This window comes from Drosophila subobscura, chromosome A (assembly GCF_008121235.1).
Source record: "Drosophila subobscura isolate 14011-0131.10 chromosome A, UCBerk_Dsub_1.0, whole genome shotgun sequence".
NCBI classification, from domain to species: domain Eukaryota; kingdom Metazoa; phylum Arthropoda; class Insecta; order Diptera; family Drosophilidae; genus Drosophila; species Drosophila subobscura.
In genome coordinates this window covers 20,142,351-20,161,486 of record NC_048530.1, presented here as the reverse complement: position 1 = coordinate 20,161,486, position 19,136 = coordinate 20,142,351, and the positions used below count along the sequence as shown (strand labels likewise).

The 19,136-nt window shown below is 41.0% G+C and overlaps 1 protein-coding gene across 24 annotated transcripts in view; it reads left to right on the top strand.

Annotated features, from left to right (window-relative positions):
• LOC117889618 (small conductance calcium-activated potassium channel protein) overlaps window positions 1–19,136 on the top strand; it is a 64,817-nt gene that overhangs the window by 24,329 nt on the left and 21,352 nt on the right. For 12 of the 24 annotated variants that reach the window (XR_004648520.1, XM_034794058.1, XM_034794060.1 and 9 more), the window contains 4 exons: window positions 12,074–12,219; window positions 14,059–14,278; window positions 14,375–14,470; window positions 17,259–17,264. Coding sequence is in view for 23 of the 24 variants with exons in the window: in XM_034794058.1 (XP_034649949.1) it covers window positions 12,074–12,219; window positions 14,059–14,278; window positions 14,375–14,470; window positions 17,259–17,264 (468 nt within the window). In the remaining variant the exon portion in view is untranslated. Of the gene's footprint in view, window positions 1–12,073; window positions 12,220–14,058; window positions 14,279–14,374; window positions 14,477–17,258; window positions 17,265–19,136 lie in introns of all 24 variants that reach the window. The other 12 variants (XM_034794047.1, XM_034794048.1, XM_034794054.1 and 9 more) reach the window with 5 other exon arrangements.

Sequence of the window (19,136 nt, the reverse complement as noted above, 5' to 3'; positions counted from 1 at the left end):
TGGGGCAAGGAAGAGAAAGTCGATGAGAAACTTTTGGGCAATGTATATTAACTAGAATTTATGGGTAGATAATTCAAGGTTCCAGTACTTATTGTCCGCTCCAAAAAACAGTGTCCCTTTTAGGGAAATAACCCAGAAAATTCTTAAAGAATAAATGTTTCCTAATAACCATTCTGCCTCACCCTTCCAGGGATATATGTATGTATACACATGTCCTGCTAAGTCACTCTGTGAGAGAGAAGTTTTAAAGAGAAGTTCATTGAGGTAAATAAAAGTCTCCTACCATTACATTTATTTTTATTTTTCGGAACTCGAAATGAAAAAGAAAATGTTTTTTTGTGCAGTGCTCATAACTTTCTAAGAATTTGTGCATTCACTCTCCACACAAATTGATACAAGAAGTGAATTTCCCATAAGAAAAGAGTTGCTCTCCTTTGGGGAAAAAGCTAACAAAAAGAAAAGGAAACGAAAAAAGGTGGAAAGCTTTAAAATCGTTTTGCGCCTCCTCCTTTCGATTGATGGAATTGAATTCTCATATGTGTGTGTGTGTGTGTGTGTGCCTGTGGCGCCACTCACTTTTCGTAGATCAAGAAAAACCTTGAAAAAAGTTGATGAGGAAGCGAACAAATTTATGATTATCCCACACGTGAATAATATAGAGCGAAATATATGGAGGCAAACTTTGTGCTAAATGAGCGATTCAAAGTTTTTCTTGCGCCTTGAATATTTTATGACAGGCGAAAGGACCGAAAAGGAAAAGGATGTTTACTGTCATTATTCCATGGAATATATCTTTACCATATAATACATATAAACCTAGAGAAATGTATTAGAGACCCACCCATCAATGCTGCGAACACACTGGGGGAGAGAGAGAAGGAGAATTCCGGCTTTAACTTTCGGCAAGTGAGCAACGAAAAGTAAAAGTAACAAAGATAATAATAATATAATTAGACATTGTCTCAAGTTGGGGGAGCCTCGAACAACACGGGTCCCCAAGTTACGACACATTCGGCCACATTCTCTTCCGTCTGAATTAGGAGTCGAGTCGAGCCGAGTCGAGGCCTAGGAATAGCCCTTGGAGACTCTCAAGCCTCAAGACTAAAGCTCAAGCTTCAAGTCAACCCATTTAACCGGCAGAACATGGCCACATTTTGTGTGTGCCCCATTGTCACCCACACCAGGCCACACCACATCACACAAAACCACACTTTTTCGTTTCTTTCGTTAAAATCTGTCTCTCATGTTTCTGTGCCATTTCACTGCCATTTCTCTACCCCACTCACTCTCGCTCGCTGTGTGTTGTCTCTTGTTTTTGTGAGAAATTCCAAGCCGGTTGCATTAAGTTTCAGTTCCGGCTTGTTGATTGACATTTCCTCTGCCTCTCTGCCCACACTTTACCAACACTATTCCACTCTCCCTCGCCCCTTTTGTCCCGGCTTCGAGCTGGCTTTTTACAGTTGTCACATGTCGGTGTCCCGTGTTTCGTCCTGTGCTGCGTTCGTGTGTCCCTGCGTTAGCCTTATCCTTTAGCCGGCTGACAGTTTTTGGCCAAACGAAAAGAAACGAAAAGAAACGTGTAGCACATTTTTTTGTTGTGTGTCGAAAAAAAGACTCTGGCAATCTTATGCAACTTTCGCTTCGTTTGATAAACCGCAAAATGGTTTGGGCGCTGCTGGAGTGGTGGGTGGTAATGGGTGCTATAGATGGGACGGGGGGTGTTACGTTATGCAAGGCTTTGGATGTAACAACAAGCGACAGCAACAAAAATAAAACACAAGAAGCACGAGGCAAGAGGCACGAGGCAGACGCCGAGATAAGAGCATCGACAAAAAGCAGAAAAGAAATGAGCAGCGAAACGTGGAAAACTCCACGAAATATAATCTACAATAAAGCAGAGAAAACAAAAGAATGAGAAGAAAGCAAGAAAGGAAAAGAATGGAAGAGTTGTGAAAAATTAACAGAGAAGAAAGGAAAAATAAGCGTGAGGAGAAGAAGACAAGAGGAGGAAATCTTTTGGATAGCTTAGATAGAAATACAAGTTATGAAAATGAAAATAAGAGTGAAAGAAGAAGAAAGCAAAAGGGGATGCAGAAGCAGACACAGACTGAGAGTAGAAGAAACCGTAAAGAAAATCAAAGTAGAAAAGAAGAAAGCAAAAGTAAGAATCCGAACGGGAGAAAAAAAACCCAAAGGCATAGCAAGCGGGACAGTAAAAGTGAGTGGAGAAAGAAGAAAGCAAAAATAAGAAATGGGTGGAAAAAAACAAAAAAATAAATAAAATCTGAAACGCACATTGCGTATACGTCATGTGAGCGCCTTACAGATTCCACTTTTACTTTCCTTTGCCTCCATGTTTCTCGTCTCTGGTCTGCTTCGCTCCATTACATTAAATTCCTTCCTTTTATTGTTGTGTTGAAGGCTACATTAGAGGAGCGTGGGCGTGGCAGACACACAGAAAAATCTGTCTGTTGTTGGACTTATTTTTGTTTTCGCACCAAGCAGAGCGGCAGATATAACGCATACGCCGCATGGGAGGAGCATTGAGAAATGCCCCTCAAGATGAATATTTTTCCAGCTTTAAAGATGCAAATCCCCAAACAGAGCGAGAGAAAGATCTCCTATGGTGCTCGGAGTGTGTTGTGTGTTGCGTGTGTTCCTCTGTGCTTTGTGAGCAGTGTGCCACGGAGGGAGTGGTTGGGGTGGAGCAACGGCACCCGGAATAATTCTGAATTATTAAGTTGCTCAATCAGGCCCGCCTTAAGACCTTAAACTCGCTTTTGAGATGAGGATTTGGAACGAAGGAAGAACTTTGTTTATCTCTTCTGTGCTTATATTTGTTTCATTCTCATTCTCTTTGTCTTTGCTTTATTTTTGTATTTTGTTGTGAACGAAGGGAGGAGGCAGGCAAATTGTACTTTTCCAAAGGTGTGTCTGTGTGTGTGCACAGGATGAAATTTTCAATTAACAAATTCGCTTTGTGGCAGAGTTTTGTGTCTTATTGTTTTTTTCGGTGATTTAGTTGCTATTTTTGTAGAACTTTGCGATATGGCGGCCCCTCAGGCATAAACAAATCAGCCTCGTCTTTCACTTGTGCAGGGAATTCCTTCATGGGACACACACATGCACACACAAAAACGTTAGGGCACTACACGTGCCCCAGAGGAGGCTTGTATGTATGCGGATGCCACAGTGCCTTCTCTCCATTGCTCTACCCACTCTCATCTCGCTGCCCCTTTTGGCTGTTAAATGTTTTTTGATATCCTTTACCTTATGGGACACTCATATGCATATGAACATACTCTTTTTGCCCAAGTGTCTACTACACTGAGAGAAATTGGTGTGTTGGTTGTTTGGCATGAAGTTCTATTGAATTTTAGAAAGTATTTTGTGTGAATAATCGAATCAATAGTACTCCTTCACTGGTGTTTCTTCGATGCATGTTACTCATAATAATATTCCCATAAACGAAAGGATACAGCTACTTTCTCACCTTTTTCGTGGAACTGACTGATAGTTTTTCGCTCAGTGCACACGTGTGTGCGTGGGAAACAAAAAAAAAAACAGAGTCTAAAGCTTCGCCATTGTTGAAAAGAAAAGGGGACAAAGAAAGAGAGGAAAAAGAGAGAATCTGAAGCAAGAAAGGAAGCAGCAGAATTGTAAGAAGTTCCCCAAAGCACGTGGCCATGCCAGTCGCATTGTGCTGTTATTTACTTCCTTTTTTTCCCCTCTGTTACGTCCTGTTCTCTATTCTGTTATGTCTTGTGCTGCTACGAGTGTCCTATTACCCTACCAATTGTGGAAGCAACAGAAACAACAAGCAAAAACACGACACAATCGAGAGAATCAGCTAGAAATCGAAGTTCAATTCAAACAAAATCGAATCGAATCGTAGCGAATTTCCCGACGTTGTTATCCCTCACATACAATATATGCATGTGCTTCGTGTGTGCAGTACGTTAGTCATTTGTCGTTATTACGGAAGCAAATCATTGGAAATTAAGCCAAATTGCTACGCGCTCGCATTAACTCTATTCGGTGGATAGTCCCAGTTCCAGTTCCAGTTTCAGTGCCCCCCTTTTGGGCACCTGCCTGCCTGCCACCCGATGTCTGCCTGATTGTTGCCACTCTGGTATTCCTCGTTGGATAATTGAGCAGGCATGCGACCCTAACAGGCCTGTGCGACTGGATGTCTAACCTTCACGAGGGGGCACTCTTAATGGGGGCACCTGCCACGTGGTGGCAGTGGTGGCTCATCCAAAACTCTTGTGCCAAGCATTTGAGTCAAGGCCATACGCTGCCACTGCCTGTGGCTCTGTCTATTTGGTATCGTTTATTTATTAATTATTTGGTTAGTCCCTCCCTCCCATTCTTTATGAAGTCCTGGGGACGCCAATCCATTCTCTCTCTCTCTCTCTTGAATTTTTGTTGGCACCGTTGTTTACCTTTTGCCAAGGCAAATATTTGACTTTTTGCCATTTGCTTGTTTGGTTGTCTTTGTGTGGTTATACTTTTTAATGCGATCCACATACTCGTGCATACTACATCCTTGTATGTGCTATTTTTCAATTCCCAAAAGCGTCAACAAAAAAATTCTCCATATAAATAGAAGTACATGAAAATTAGTTGGGAAACTCATTTTTAATGTGACGACTTTCCTTTCAGTTTCATTGTTTGTGTTTATTCATTTCTCCTTAGACCGGCAACGTGTGTCCAAGGGGTATATTTTATTCAAAGTGAAGGTGGTTATAGTTTTTTCGTAGTTTGCGGCTTTGGGAACATTCTCTTGTGGCATAAATATAACAGCTCGAATCTCGTTATAAATTACGTTCATCTCTTTACTGACTTTAAGGTCATCTTTGTTTACTAGACTTCCCCTGAGAAACATTCTACGAAGAACCCAAAAATCTTCGCTGTGAAAAATGAACACTAAGTGAGCGAATATCAGGGATCTTTAGATTTTAAGTAATTTTCAAGCCATTAATCTTTTTGTAGGATATTCTGGTAGTCGCAATACCACAACATATTATTGTTAATTGCTTTTTTTCGGTGCGCTTTCCCTTCACTGAGTCACCGTCTTGGCCGCCTGTCTTGTGGCTTTTTGCAATGTGCGAGTATTGTAGTGGAGGTTAACGTTACAATAGGGTTAGATATATATTGATTTTCGATCATAAGAACCTGCAACATGCAAAGCCCAAGCAAACACCTCAACACTTGGCCCTCAACTGTGGCACAGCACCGCACCGCACCGTACCGCTCTGCCCCGCACCCTGTTGGTATCGTCTGGCCTCCGCCTCCATCCCCTTGGCAGTGGCTGTGTGACACGCCCCGCCCATTGACATTATGGCCATATAGCCGCCGACGCCGCATAGATACGACTTTGGACTCTGGAGGGTTTGCTTGAAGAATGTCCCCCTGTCATTGGGGGCCTTATCATTATTATATTAAATGAATGCGCCGCTTTGGCACGCTCCAAACGTCCCAAACCACTATGCCACATTCACTATGGGCCGCCATGCCACGTGCCACTCGGTTCGTATGGATGGAGGGAGCATGGGCGAGGGGCGAGGGCTTGTTATGGATGTGTAAGGCCTGTTCCGGCAATCAATCTTTTCGAGCAAATCTCTCATATTTATTCAAAGAAAAGTAACGAAAAGAAACGAAACGAAACCGAAAGAATGGAACCGATTTGATTAGTGATGAAAAGCAGGACGAACTCCTTCCTGTCATTCCCCCTTAACGATGAAGCTACTAGTACATTTTTGTGACCGAATTGTGCACTCAGGGTGAACTAATTGCGTAATTCCAAAGTTTCCCCCCACATCCCCACCCATCCGACAAACACACATGGAAAAGAGGGGCAAAAGTGGGGGCCTCGTAGAAGGTTTTCTTGAGGTAAAAGCAAAAATATTACTTATCCGCCTAATTAAGCTCCAACAAAGCGAACACTTCATTATATATTTCCTGCACTCGACACACAACAGTCGCAGGCGCAGACAGCCACTGACAAAGAGCGAGTGAGAGAGAGAAAGTTAAGGATAAAGAGAAAAGGAAGAGAAAGTTAGAGAGAAAGTGACAGAGTGCATGGGGTTGAAGCAAACCAAATGTAACCTTAATGTAATGTGAATTACGTTAAATTTATTAGGCAACCACATAACGGAAGAGGAAACCAAAACCAAACAAAAAAATAAAATAAAGAAAAGTACGAAGCCGACGTGGGAAATACACTGAAGTTTTACCATAACGTTGCATAAAGAAATGAAAATTTGTTCATCAAATCATCTGATATTTGATTCAACTTTGTACAAGTATATCACAGTACATTACGTGACATTTTGTTGGCTTATCAATAATTATTTCAATAGTTTTCATACAAGCGATTCCAGGGGAACCACGTATAAGAGGCTCCCATTCGCCTGGCAAAGTCGCCCAAAAACATTTTATACAGACAAACTTTGTAGCTTTTCTCAAATAAGTTATCACGGGTCTTTCATTCAAAACGAAGAATTTGTTTTAATGTGATGAAATTTTGGTTGAAAAATGTTTTTAAGAACCCATCATATTTTCATTAAGAAACTAACTCAGCTTGCCCCGAAATGCCTTCGCTTGTGTGCACAACTTTTGGCGAAAGACAAAGTTTACTAATTGTATCTTTAAAACTAAAAATATCTCTAATATACTTACGTGACTCTGAAATTCTGTCCAACTGTGTTGATACCCTATCAGGGTATATGCAAAGCAATGAGGCGAGTGTGGGCCAGTCCTAATCGTTGTCGTTAGGCATTTCTCCAACTCTATTTCGTTTCCCCGCTTGCATTTCCATTTCAAAGCAATTTTCCAAGTTTCCTTCTTGCTGGCGTCTAGTTTTTGTAGGTTTCTTCATTCAGATTCGTTTCATTATTTGCTTCGTTTTTGCGTGTTGGCCGCGTTTTGTATAGGAAACTCGATAATTTCCACCAATTTCCTTTCACTTTGCCACTTTACGGGTGAGTGTGTGTGTTTGCATGTGTGTGTGGGTGTGTGTATCTGCGTGTGTGTTTTTCTATACGTGTGTGTGTGTGTGTTGGTGAGTGGAGTATGCGTGTCGATGCGAAGCTCATAAAACTCTCTGTGTGTATCGTTGTCGACCGGGACGTGCTTGTAGGGGGGCAGGCAATGAGTATGTTAATTTTCGCTTAAAGGTGAGAACGCAGGTGAGAAATAATTTTGGGGCGTGGCACAAGCACACACACACACAAACAAATGGCTAGCTAGTTTCTGTGTGTGTGTGTGAATGGCATACATTTAGATACAAATGAATAAACGTGAGTTTTAAACGCTTGCCCAAAAGTTGCACATTTATTTTCATTGTTTCAATATTAAATTGTAATTTTTCTCTTTAATACATTTTTCATTCTCAAATGTTGATATATGTATGTGAATTGATAAGGTTGTAATTTCGTTTAATTGAAATTATCTCTACAACAAGCCAAAAGCATTTTTGCATCGAAAATCATTGACTTAACGAGTGGGAAGTCACTTCACTTGGAAGTAGTTTCAACAGCAGCCTTAGGAACTTGAAAATTAGGAAATAAATCTGCAGATTTGTGGGCAGCCTCCTTGGTTATAACGAGTACTGAGTATTGTGTTACAAAATAATTATTTATTGCGTGCATTTTGGACCAGAAATGGAAGAGTTAAGTACTTTGGAGGCTGCAAATATTAAGGAAAAGTGTTATTGAAACTTTTGTAATTTATTTGCAGCATAAGAAAGAAGACTTTTCTCATATTTCTCTTGTGTGTATTTTGCTGAAAGTGCTTGGCCCGATAATTGACCTCAGAAAATCAATGAATTATAAGTGAAAATTCTTGATACATTTTGCATTGCATTTCTTGAAGTTAAATTGATTGCATTCACATATTTATTGCATTGATTGCCTGGATGGATTTTATTGCTTTGTACGTTTTTCTTGCCATTTATTTCATTTTCAGGCGTTTCCTTTCACTTAATTGCCATTCAATTGCCATCATAATATTTTGATTTGCTTTCCTTTCATTTCCGTGCCTTGGTTTTTCGTTTTTTAATAATTTCAAATATTTATTAGGAAAACTTTTAATTAAAGTTCCATAAAGTTATAGTATTTCCGATGGTCTTACATGCATTTTTATGTATGTATGTGCATAGTTCCACGAGCTTTAAATATTTCAACTTTACGCGAAAAGAGGGAGGCAAAAGGGAGGAGTGGAATTCCTGTAATCCTTGATGAAATTTTAATTTAAAAACTACAACTATAAATTCCAGCTTCGGAGTCTCACATCAAGTACAGAGTTCTGCCATTCCACCCCTTGGGGGTGGGTTACTAAAAGCCAAAAACGATTTCAATTAATCTTCTAGCAAAATGCCTCCATTTACTCCCACTCTCGTTGGGTTTCGCTCTCCGCGCTTCCGTTTTTTTTTCGGGCTTTGGTGGAAACAGTTTTTGGTTTTTCATCTTCCGCTTTGCCGCTTTCGCTGCTTGCCAACTTAATTAAGAAATCCAATTAGCATCATTGACATTAGATGTCCTAGAAATATGCGCAATTTGTTTTGTTTCGTTTCGCCTCGCTTCGGTCTGCCGTTCCATTGTGGCATGCAGCCACATGACCCACGACACAGGCCCAGACCGCTGACACACAGCCGACACGCATCTGCCGAAAAATAGATTTTCCTTTTTGCATATGTAGACAGGACCGACCCGGCAGGACGCGAACCCTCCCTCTCTCTCTCTCTCTTTTTTTTTGCTCTCTGGGGGCATGCCGCCCCATCTAGTGGAACACACCCACACTCCACACCCTTTACTGCTGACAAGTAGGCGTTGATGTTGCTGTTGACGTTGGTCTCGTGTGAGTGCGCCCCTCCGATCCCCCACACTCCCTACTTCCACTCCTCACTTTGCTCGCGTTGCGTGTAGCCCGAAAAATTGTGCGTGTGTGCGAGTCCGGGGTAAGGGTGGGAGCATGGGGCTGGGTGAAGGGGCACGCAACGAGCAAACAATAACAAACAATTGGGACTGCCTCTCCCACTCGCTCCCCCTTTCTGCCTCTCCCTGCGCCTCTCTCTCTGTGCCTTTCTTTGTGGCTCTTTCGCTTCTTCACTGATTTGTGGCCCTATAAAGTATGCTATAATTTTTTGCTTCTCATCATTACTGTTTTCTTTCTTTGCGTCGCGGACTCTTAGATAATGTTTTCACTCATTGTTTTTGGAATTGCAAATCAATAAGAAATAAGTTACACAACTTTGCCACAAGGATGCTTCATTTTGCCAGCGACTCGAATTTTTATTTCTTGTTTTGCAAAGCGTGGCTGTGCAGTAGTTTTTCTTAATTTCTGAAGGGAAATAATTTTCACTCTCCCCAAAGCTCTCGCCAAATGTCCTGCTCTGCCTGCACGACCCAATTTCCATGTGGTTTTTTGGCCCAGAACATACTCTGATTCGAAAAATGTGAGAGACTTTTACACCTAGCAGAAACTTCCTAGCCAATTCCTAAGAAATCTCCTAACTAATCTCTGAATCCATTTTGCGCCAGAAAGTGTGCTATACTGCTGGGAGCTCTCATCGTTTTGTGTGCTTATGCGATGTGTGTGATTGCATTTCAATGGTTTGAAAATGGTTGGGGAAATGCACCCAAGGGAAAGCCTATCCACACTTACAAATCTGCTCCTCAGTCGCTACCGAAGCTTAATGAATTTGTCAATTTATGCACATGATCGCCTCGGTGTTGAGCTAACAAACCGCCGGAAATCCCCTGTCAAGTCGTCAGTCGGCATCAGCATCATCCCCACTCATCGGGCTTACAAACAGTTACAAACTACTGGCAGGAGCAGGAGCAGAAGCAGGAGCCGAGTAGCGCAGAGGAGCGGAGCAGGAGTCACGTTCAAGCAAATCTACTTAGCATAAACCAATTCACCCACACACACACACATGGACACAGAGAGACTGCCACACACGCACACAGATACAGATACAAATACAGAGAAAAGTGCTGGGAGGGAAAGCATTCATTACAGGGGAGTGGCACGGACTGGTGGCCCAAGGAAATGTCAACTGACAAACAGCGAAAGCCAAAACTGATTATGGCTTCCCTTTCGAGAGAGATAGAGATGGAGAGATAGAGAGAGAGAGAGTCACATTCAATGAGAGACAAACAACACATTCTGCACTCGAAAATGGACATAGAGACACGCACATACATATGTATGTGTGTGTGTACACTCAGAGTAATATTTAGATAGTTTCTAATTCAAAGTCGGGACATTGGGAAGCAAGTTTTTTTTTTGCAGCTAAAGCTCTCATCCGATTCCGATCGAATCATAATTATAGACCGAATGAAGAAAAAAACGTCCCACTTTTCGTTTTCCTTTCGTACCCCAGTGTGGCTTAGCAGCAGATGGTGAGCTTTCAGCTCTGATTTGTACTCGCAAATATGTATCTTTTTCGAGAAGTGCATTGCCCTTCCAGCAGCAGCCAAAGTGAATTTGTTCCCGCAACTAACTGAGAAATAAAGTTTAATTTGTAATGAAAAAAAAACAGAGAAATTGCTGGAAAGAACAACAATGAAAATTAAACAACAAAAAAACAGTAGCAGCGCATCCAACCGTGAGGACTTTGGGGGGCGTAGAAAATGGTGCTTGTGTTGGGGCAGATCCCCAGCCAAAATGAAGTAAAAAAAAGAAACAAAGTTAAGCCCTTGCCCTGGCGAACAGTCACGTAGTAGTCGCTGCTCCTCCTATGATGTGCCGAGTGGTTGAGGGGATGTGGGGAAGGTCGCGGATTGAGATGCTCTTTATAAACAAATATTTGGATTTAGCAACGAGTCCTACGAGGGGCAACACAGCGAGTAGGAGTCCAAGGAAAAGCAATGAAAAAGTGTAGAAAAAAAATGTTATTTCCAAGCGGAATTTTGGGGCAGTCTCTCTATGTCTCTCTTCTCTCTAGTTTACGACTTTTACTACTTTTACCCTCCCACGCACACCCTCTCTCTATCTCCCTCATTCACTCTGCTCCCGTACAGCACAGCTTATGCAAAACCGCACCCATATTGGGCGGCAGAAGTGAGGAAAAGTGGAAAAGTGGAAAAGGGGATTACTTATCTTTGAGTTTTCATTTAAATATGAAGACCAAAAATGTACACACACGCAGTTCTATGCCTTGTGCCCTCTCTCTCCCACCCTTTCACTGGCCTTCTCTGTCTCTGTCTCGGTCTCTTTTTTTCTATCTCTTTTTTTCACTGATTTTATTTAGCTTTTACTTTGGCCTGCCATCAGGCAGAATGGGGGAGAGGGGGCTGTGGTAGTGGAACTCTAGTTTTATTTCTACGCAAAACATTTTTTTTCTTTTTTTTTCACTTCAGCAAGAGATAGAGACAGATAGAGATAGTGTTAGTGTGAGCGAGTGAGAGAGGAAGCGGCCGAGCCAGATGGAGAGTGGATTTGTTTTTATTTTATGTTCCGTTTACTATTTTTTTCCTCTCATTTTGCGCGCTGTTTTGGTTAGACAAATATAATTGGACTTATACCCAAAACAAGAATCAAGATGAAACCAGAGAAAGTTCACACAGAAACCTAGAGAAAGAGAGAGGCAGAGAGAAAGGGAGAGTGAGCGAAATGTCGTCATTCGGTTGAAAGAATACGGAAAAAGACAGCCGAGAAAAGGGCACCACAAATTGTAAGATATTCATAAGTGAAATTTTGTATTTCAACTGGAAAATTGAGGCAAATGATAAGCGGGTAAAATGTTTTATTCAAAAGGGTAAAAGGCAGGGGAAATAAAAACTTCCCATAACAGAAAATTTCTGGTTTTCTTTAAAATTAAATTATATGTTGGTACCCATGAAGGTTTTCCTTTATTGCATTTGCGTTTATGCTTTGGAGAAGAGTTCTCCTGAAAGTCAAGTCCTAAACCTCAATGGTAATGTATGAATATTCTACGTATATAATTTTGTATCTAGATCCTTCACACCGATGCTAGTTGCACCCACAAATTACACGATTACACCCAGAGACCGATTTATAAATATTATGAATTTAATTGTAACAAATAAACAAAATTTTTTAGCTCCGCAAACCGGCGTCGACACTGTCAATTCCTGGCTCGATGAAAACACCTTCCATTGCGAACCGGGAACAGATCTCATCTGGATGCAACGAAGAAGCGGCCGAGGCACTAGTGGGTATCCACTCAGACTACCCTAGGTATGAAATGTATGTATAGCCCGATCCAGAAACCCCATCGCAGTTCCTAGAGTACCTAGAGTATGTATACAAGTATAAGCCTGCACTCATCATCAAGAATCCACCATCCTCGACGAACCATGGCTACAAAATGAATGGACACACCACAAATTTAGTTGAATTTAATCGAGTTTGCATTCATTCATTGCGAAACTAAAGGGCAAATTTCACAGCTGCCGTTTTTATAAATGCATTCATGCAGACAACAAAAGAAAAATGCTACTGAATGCTTGATCCCTGACTAATGGTAGGGCAAAAGGTCATGCAAAAATGTTTAACCCTTGCAGGACCATGTCGATTACTCTGTTGTGGTGGCATAGACAGAAATAAACCAACAGTTCAACCATTTCTGGTTCGTCTAAATGATCCAAGCATTGATATATGTATAAATTTTCTGTTACTTTTTTATACTTTTCAAAGTCTCGAAGCACTTTTGCCTGGTCTCAAGTAAACTTTGGCTTCCGGGGGAACTAATAATAATAATAACAATAATAATAATTCCCTTGGCGAGGTTATTAAGGAGAAAAATGCGCATAGAAGAGGATAAATTGTCGCAGGAGAATCTCGTTTCAATTTTGAACACTCTAAAGTCAATTTTCTCTTTGGAAACCCCCACTGTGTCCGGGTGTCCGGCGTCCACTGTTTCCCATAAATCTCTATGAATGTCGTGGACGGAAAGATATTTTCCCAAGCAATCACGTTGGCAATTTGGCACAGTTCAGCAGTTTATAGAGAGACAAATGGTGGCAGAAGAGGGGGCTTTGATAGCAGGAGGCGGACTACGGACTACCGACTACCGACTACGGGCAACGGACAACGGACTATGGCAATGACTATGGGCTTCGAGAACGAGAACAGCCTCCACGGTCCAACTCTGTCCCCTGCCATGTGTGTGTGCGTGTGTGTGTGCGTGTGTTTTCATTTGTCAGCAAAATTTTTATTGGCCATCTTTTGCTCATCCATATGTACGAGAACGAGTACGATTACGAGTATGTGCTTCCGTGTGCCCCCAGTACCCCTGTGCCCCTGTGCCACTGTGCCCGTGTGCCCGTGTGTGTGTATGTGCCAGTTTAGCTATAAGATACAAATTGATATGACACATTTAGGAGAGAGCCATAGCAATAGCCACAGTCAGAGCCACAGCAACAGCGAAAACACACAAATCTGTCATTCAGGATGGCATTCAGGATTTATTAAGGTGCAGACCAGAGTTCGAGCAGAGCGGATTTCGATTGAGTTGGGTTGACTTAATCCCCCACCCAGCACACCACGACTCCAGCACTCACGCGGACACAGCTCCTCCTTCTATCCACAGGGATACCTCTCAACGAAGTGGTCCTTGGAGCTAGCCACTTAAGCATTAGTCAGCGATCTGTGTGGCAAGTTCTCCCTCTTTCCCTATCCAACCAACTGCTTTAGGGGGTGCGCAGTGATATGCAAATGCAAATCGAACATCAAGTCAGCGAAAGAGATGTAGAGATTCATTAGGATGTTAAGATGTAGCCATGACAACCGATTGGAATGAAAGAACATGAAGAAGAGTGGGGTAGAAGTAGAGTAGCGAACACTCTCCCATATATAGCCCAGGCAATCCATCAGATTAGATTAGTTCTCTCTAGATAAAACTATGCATAGTTCCCTAAGGTTTCAGTCCAAGCATCAGTAACACTAGAATTCAATCAATTGATAGTCGAATGGTTGAATAAATGGATGGGAGTTGGATGATTTGCGAGTGTACGCTTATATTTTGGTGATTGGAATACAGAACTCATTCCCCACTTCCTCTCTCCACTCGATTCGGACTCTTAGGTATATGGAAGAACGTGCTCTTACTGGCGGCAATACGTCCAGGAAGCCATCGACAAACTCGGCCAAACACAAACCCAATGTGGGCTATCGCCTGGGCAAGAGGAAAGCCCTCTTTGAGAAGCGCAAGCGCATCAGTGACTACGCCCTGGTGATGGGCATGTTCGGCATCATCGTGATGGTGATTGAGAACGAGCTGAGCAGTGCCGGTGTCTACACAAAGGTAAATAAAGAAACTATTAACTAATGCTCCAGCATTCCCCATAACAAAAATTACACAGGGAAATAATATGTGTTTTCGTTTCGGTTTATTTTGCAGGCATCGTTCTACTCGACAGCGTTAAAAACCTTAATATCTGTTTCGACTGTGATTCTTTTAGGACTTATAGTAGCTTACCATGCTTTGGAAGTGCAGGTGAGAGTGAGTGAAACATTGTATTCTCTTTTCCAGATGTTATTTGATGTGTTCTTGCTGATGGTCGTCGTCATCGTTAACTGTTTTTAACGTTGCCGTGCCGTCACTCTCGCTCTCACTGTCACTGTCATCTCTATATATAACCGATACCCAGAATCCATGCTATTACCCCCCAATCCTGCTCTATTCCAATGTTTCCCGTTTCCCAATCCCCGTTCCCCATTCCCCGTGCCCACTGTCTCACCATCTCATATTTCGTTTCGTTTGTTTGTTCGTTTGTTTGTTTGTTCGATTGTTTGTTGGCTGTTTTCAAACATTTTCTTGTCTCTGGTTTTTGATTTCCGTTTCCCCTGTTTCCCCCTCGTTTCCGTTTCCCGTTTGTGTGTTACCTTCCCCCCTCTTCCCGCATATTTTGGGCAAGTGAATGGGCGAGAGCGAGAGAGAGATATTTACTCCTGCATGCATGTACCGTTAGAGAACATCCAGAAGAGAAGTGGAGTGCGAGTGAGAGAGAGCGCGAGTGCGAGTGCGAGAGTGAGAGAAGAGTGAGAAAGAAAGCTGCGTTTCCGTTTCCCCATTTTTAAACATCTTCCACACACACACACACAGACACACACACACCCCCACAACCCATGTCCGCTCACCATCCACTCTCCTTTCCCCCCACACACTCTTTCTTTCAACTCCCATCCCCACAAAATTTCGTTTGTCTCTCCGTTCATTCCATAATTTCTCAGGCCATTTTCCAGTCATACTCGTAATTACTTTTGTTCTATCGAGAAGCCATACCAAACACCAAGAAACATCTCTCCCCCCTCCCCACCATACCTTCTTCCTGTGGCCCGTGCCATTGTTTCACTCACCGAACAACCCGACACCCACCCCGTACCCCATTCCAAAGCCAGAAACCAGAAGATCCGCGCAGAAAGCAGAAACATTGTACATACAGCTGAACCATTCCTCATTCACCAAAAAAAAAAAGATAAAATAACTCACCTCAACCACCACACCACTCTTTTCACCACAGTTCCACAATTTACTTCTTCTTTTTTGGTCCACCCCTGCGCTTTTGTCTTTAATATTTTTTCCATCGATTATCGAGTACCAGCGAAATCGAATACCAAGTTGAGTCGAACTTTTAATGATTAAAATCTTCAACTCTCGTTGGTTTTTTATGTGGTCCGATCAATAGGCTTTTGGGATATTCGGGAACGTTGCTTTTCCCTTGCAAAATCGAAACTAAGTCTAAAATCTAAAGCTTCAATCAATTTGATTCTCGTTCGGGATTATTGTCCGGCATAAAATTGTATGCTGCCATTACGTTCCATTTCATTCGTTTCGTTTTGCGATCGATAGCAAAACTTCTTGCCCCAGCATTCCAGCATTCTAGCATTCCATTCCAAAAATCGTTCGTTCTCGTACTCGTTTAACTCCAATATGCGCTTCCAGTACCAGTTGCATGTACAGCACCATAATTTGTTTCATTTTTGCTCTAAAAACTATGATAACCAATGATGAAATATGATCATATCTAAATATATATATCTACTCGTAATATAAACAATTTCCACTTCTACTTCCTCTTCTTCTAATTAATTAATTAATTACTTATTGGTTTTGTGTTACATTTTTCTCGTTTCGTTTAATAACTAACTAACCGCAAAACAAAAACCAAATATATACCAAAAACAAATAAAAACCAAAAACCAATAAATTTTATTCTAGTGTTTACAATTAAATATCTAGTGTAGCATGAGTTAATTATCAACAATATATTCCAAATATCTATGGTTCCCCTACCAATTTGTCCTCAATCTGAAAGGGAAAGCTCAAATCGGTATGGGAACTCTTTGTTCGCTTTTGTTAAAATCTAGATGAAATGTTACGTAGCAAGCATGGGAGCATATGAAAATTTGCCTAGTACATAACTCTATTGACTATCTCTGAACATGAACCGAAACATAAATATATATATTTATATACTACTTACTACAACTACAACAATTATTATCTACTAGCATACAAAGAGTATCTACCTACCGATAAAGAAAGACTCAAGATCTCAATGAGAGCCGAAGAGTGGAAGTGGAAGATGATAACTAACCCTCTGAACATTTGTTAGCTCGTGTTGGAATCGAATTCTATGAAATGTGATAATGAAAACCGTAAAACCGAAAAACGGAAAACCGAAAAACCGAAAGCGGATTAACTGTCACTCTCTGTGGGGGCAAAGTCCTGTGTTCAGTTATCGGATTGGATTGGTAATTGATGCCGATATCGATATCTGCATTACATATCGCTATCGGTAATCAGAAAATCAATCTCGCAATCGGATCGAAATCGAATCAAAACAAAAACAAAAAACTCAACAACAACAACAACCTCAACAACTCTCACAACGCATCCAACCATTTCCATGTCCATGATTCAATCAGTCAAAAGTCAGGTCATTCGAATCAATTGTTCAATCATCGATCAGCGATCAGTTTGTCAGTCAACCAGTCAATCAATCAATCAATCAATCAACCAAACCAACCAACCAACCAGTCAGTCAATCAGTTGAAACTCTCTCTTTAAAAAAAAAGAAAAAAACAAATCCCCCAAAAATCTCATAATTCGTATTCTTCACACAATTTGTTCTCTCTCTCTACCCAAAAAAAAATATACAACTCCGATTAAATGTTTATATATACATATATGTATGAACCCCCCACCCCCCTTAAAAAATTAATGTTGATGTTTACAAGTAAAAATTTAATATGTAATTACCTTCCATTATGCTTTGCAGAATTCAGTAAGTAATACTTATTATAATATCTACCATACATACTTCAATATTTGTGAGTAAATCCAAACAAACAATAAAAACCAAAACCAAAACAACAACAAATACCATGCATAGTGTTATGTACCATATAAGGAAGCAATCAAATACCAAAATCAAACTCAACCAACATTACATATGCCTAGAGATTAGCTACAAAAACCATAGATCGTACCTTAGAGCAGACATACTCGTGTATATGAATGTATATCTATCTGTATACATGTATGGTATGCATATGTATCTCTCGTACGTGCGAGTAGTGCCAAACGGAAGACAAAACAAAAATGCAAAGAGACAAACAGCTGCTGCAAAATCGATGTTTAGTTGAATTCGCGTAACAAAAGAAATCGTTTGTATAGTGTAAAGTTGTACAGTGTATATACAAATACTTACTCAAGACTCTACTCAATTTTTGATTTCACTTTTTTATGTTACGTTTTCCCCGTCAAAATACTGCAAGCCACAAAAGCTACAGCTACAGATACAGCTACGAAACAGATACAGATACAGATATAACAACAAAACACGCTGTTCAAGGCAACTGCTTGGCTGATATACGAACAAAATTGTGGCTTAAATTGCACCCCTGAAACTCACTCAACCACTGAACCCACCGTCTCTCGCAATAACCTCTCGTATTGGCATTGTCTGAGCTGTCTCCAGAGTGCCGCCGCACACATGCAGACCGATTTGGTAGACTCTTGACAATTGCAAACAGCAGAAAATATTTTTTGCATTAATCATGGAATAGGAGTAAATTCTCCTAAGAGTCTCTCTTTGAGCCTGATTTTGAAATATCTTTTCACATTTAGCGCTTAATTATTTTGAAGATTTCAAGCAGTTAGACACTCAATGTTCTCAAGTCTACAAACAGTGGAATTCTATTCTAGTACCTCCTTCTATTTAAAGTTGTAAGAACCAACCAATCGGTTTGCATACATAAATAGCACAATGCATACAACATACCAACATATCTGCATACAAAATACATAACATACACACACATCTCCACATATGAGCATTCTCATTGCTAAGTCGATACTGAATTTTGCAATCAATCCAATCCAATCCAATCGATATGTGTATCTATCAAGCATCAATTCCCAATTCCAATTCAAATTCCATTCATCACCCAAAGTTTGAGTTTGGAAGAACAATTCAACACAGGACTTTGTGAGTGTTTAGCCAAAAAAAGAGAAGTGTTTTTCAGACCTAGTGGAGTTGGAGTTCAAGCAGCAGATCGATGGGCGATGACCATGAAACTCGATTCAAGATTCGATTCGATTCGATTCGATTAAACATGGAAATTATTTAATCAATTATTGTGTAACCGAGTATCCAATCAGTCGGCTTAACTTGCGAATGCTTCATATGCAACCAGAATACAATAACCACACACCAATTATAACTCGAACTCAATATCAAAATCAAAATCAAAATGCACTGAATGTTGTGCCACTGATACTTACTGCTGCTGCTGGCCCTCGTGCCATGCAGACATACAAATGTACATACATGCTACATACATACATAGATGTTGTACATTCGATTGTAATCTACTGTGTATATCGTATATATTGTATAGCTGTATAATTGAGCTCTGTGTCCGTCCCATCTGCACTGCTCCTGCTCGTGTTTCGAATACTTACCTATAATGAGAGTGAGTCCTTGGGGCAGCAAGCTTCCCTGGCCATGGCCCAGGCCCTGGCCCTGACCCCCTCTTGTGGTTGAGTCTTTAGGAAATGATTGGGTTCCGATACCAATTTGATTTGATAGCGAAAACCAAAACAATAATATACGAATCCAAATCGAAATCGAAATCGTAATGAAAATGAAAAG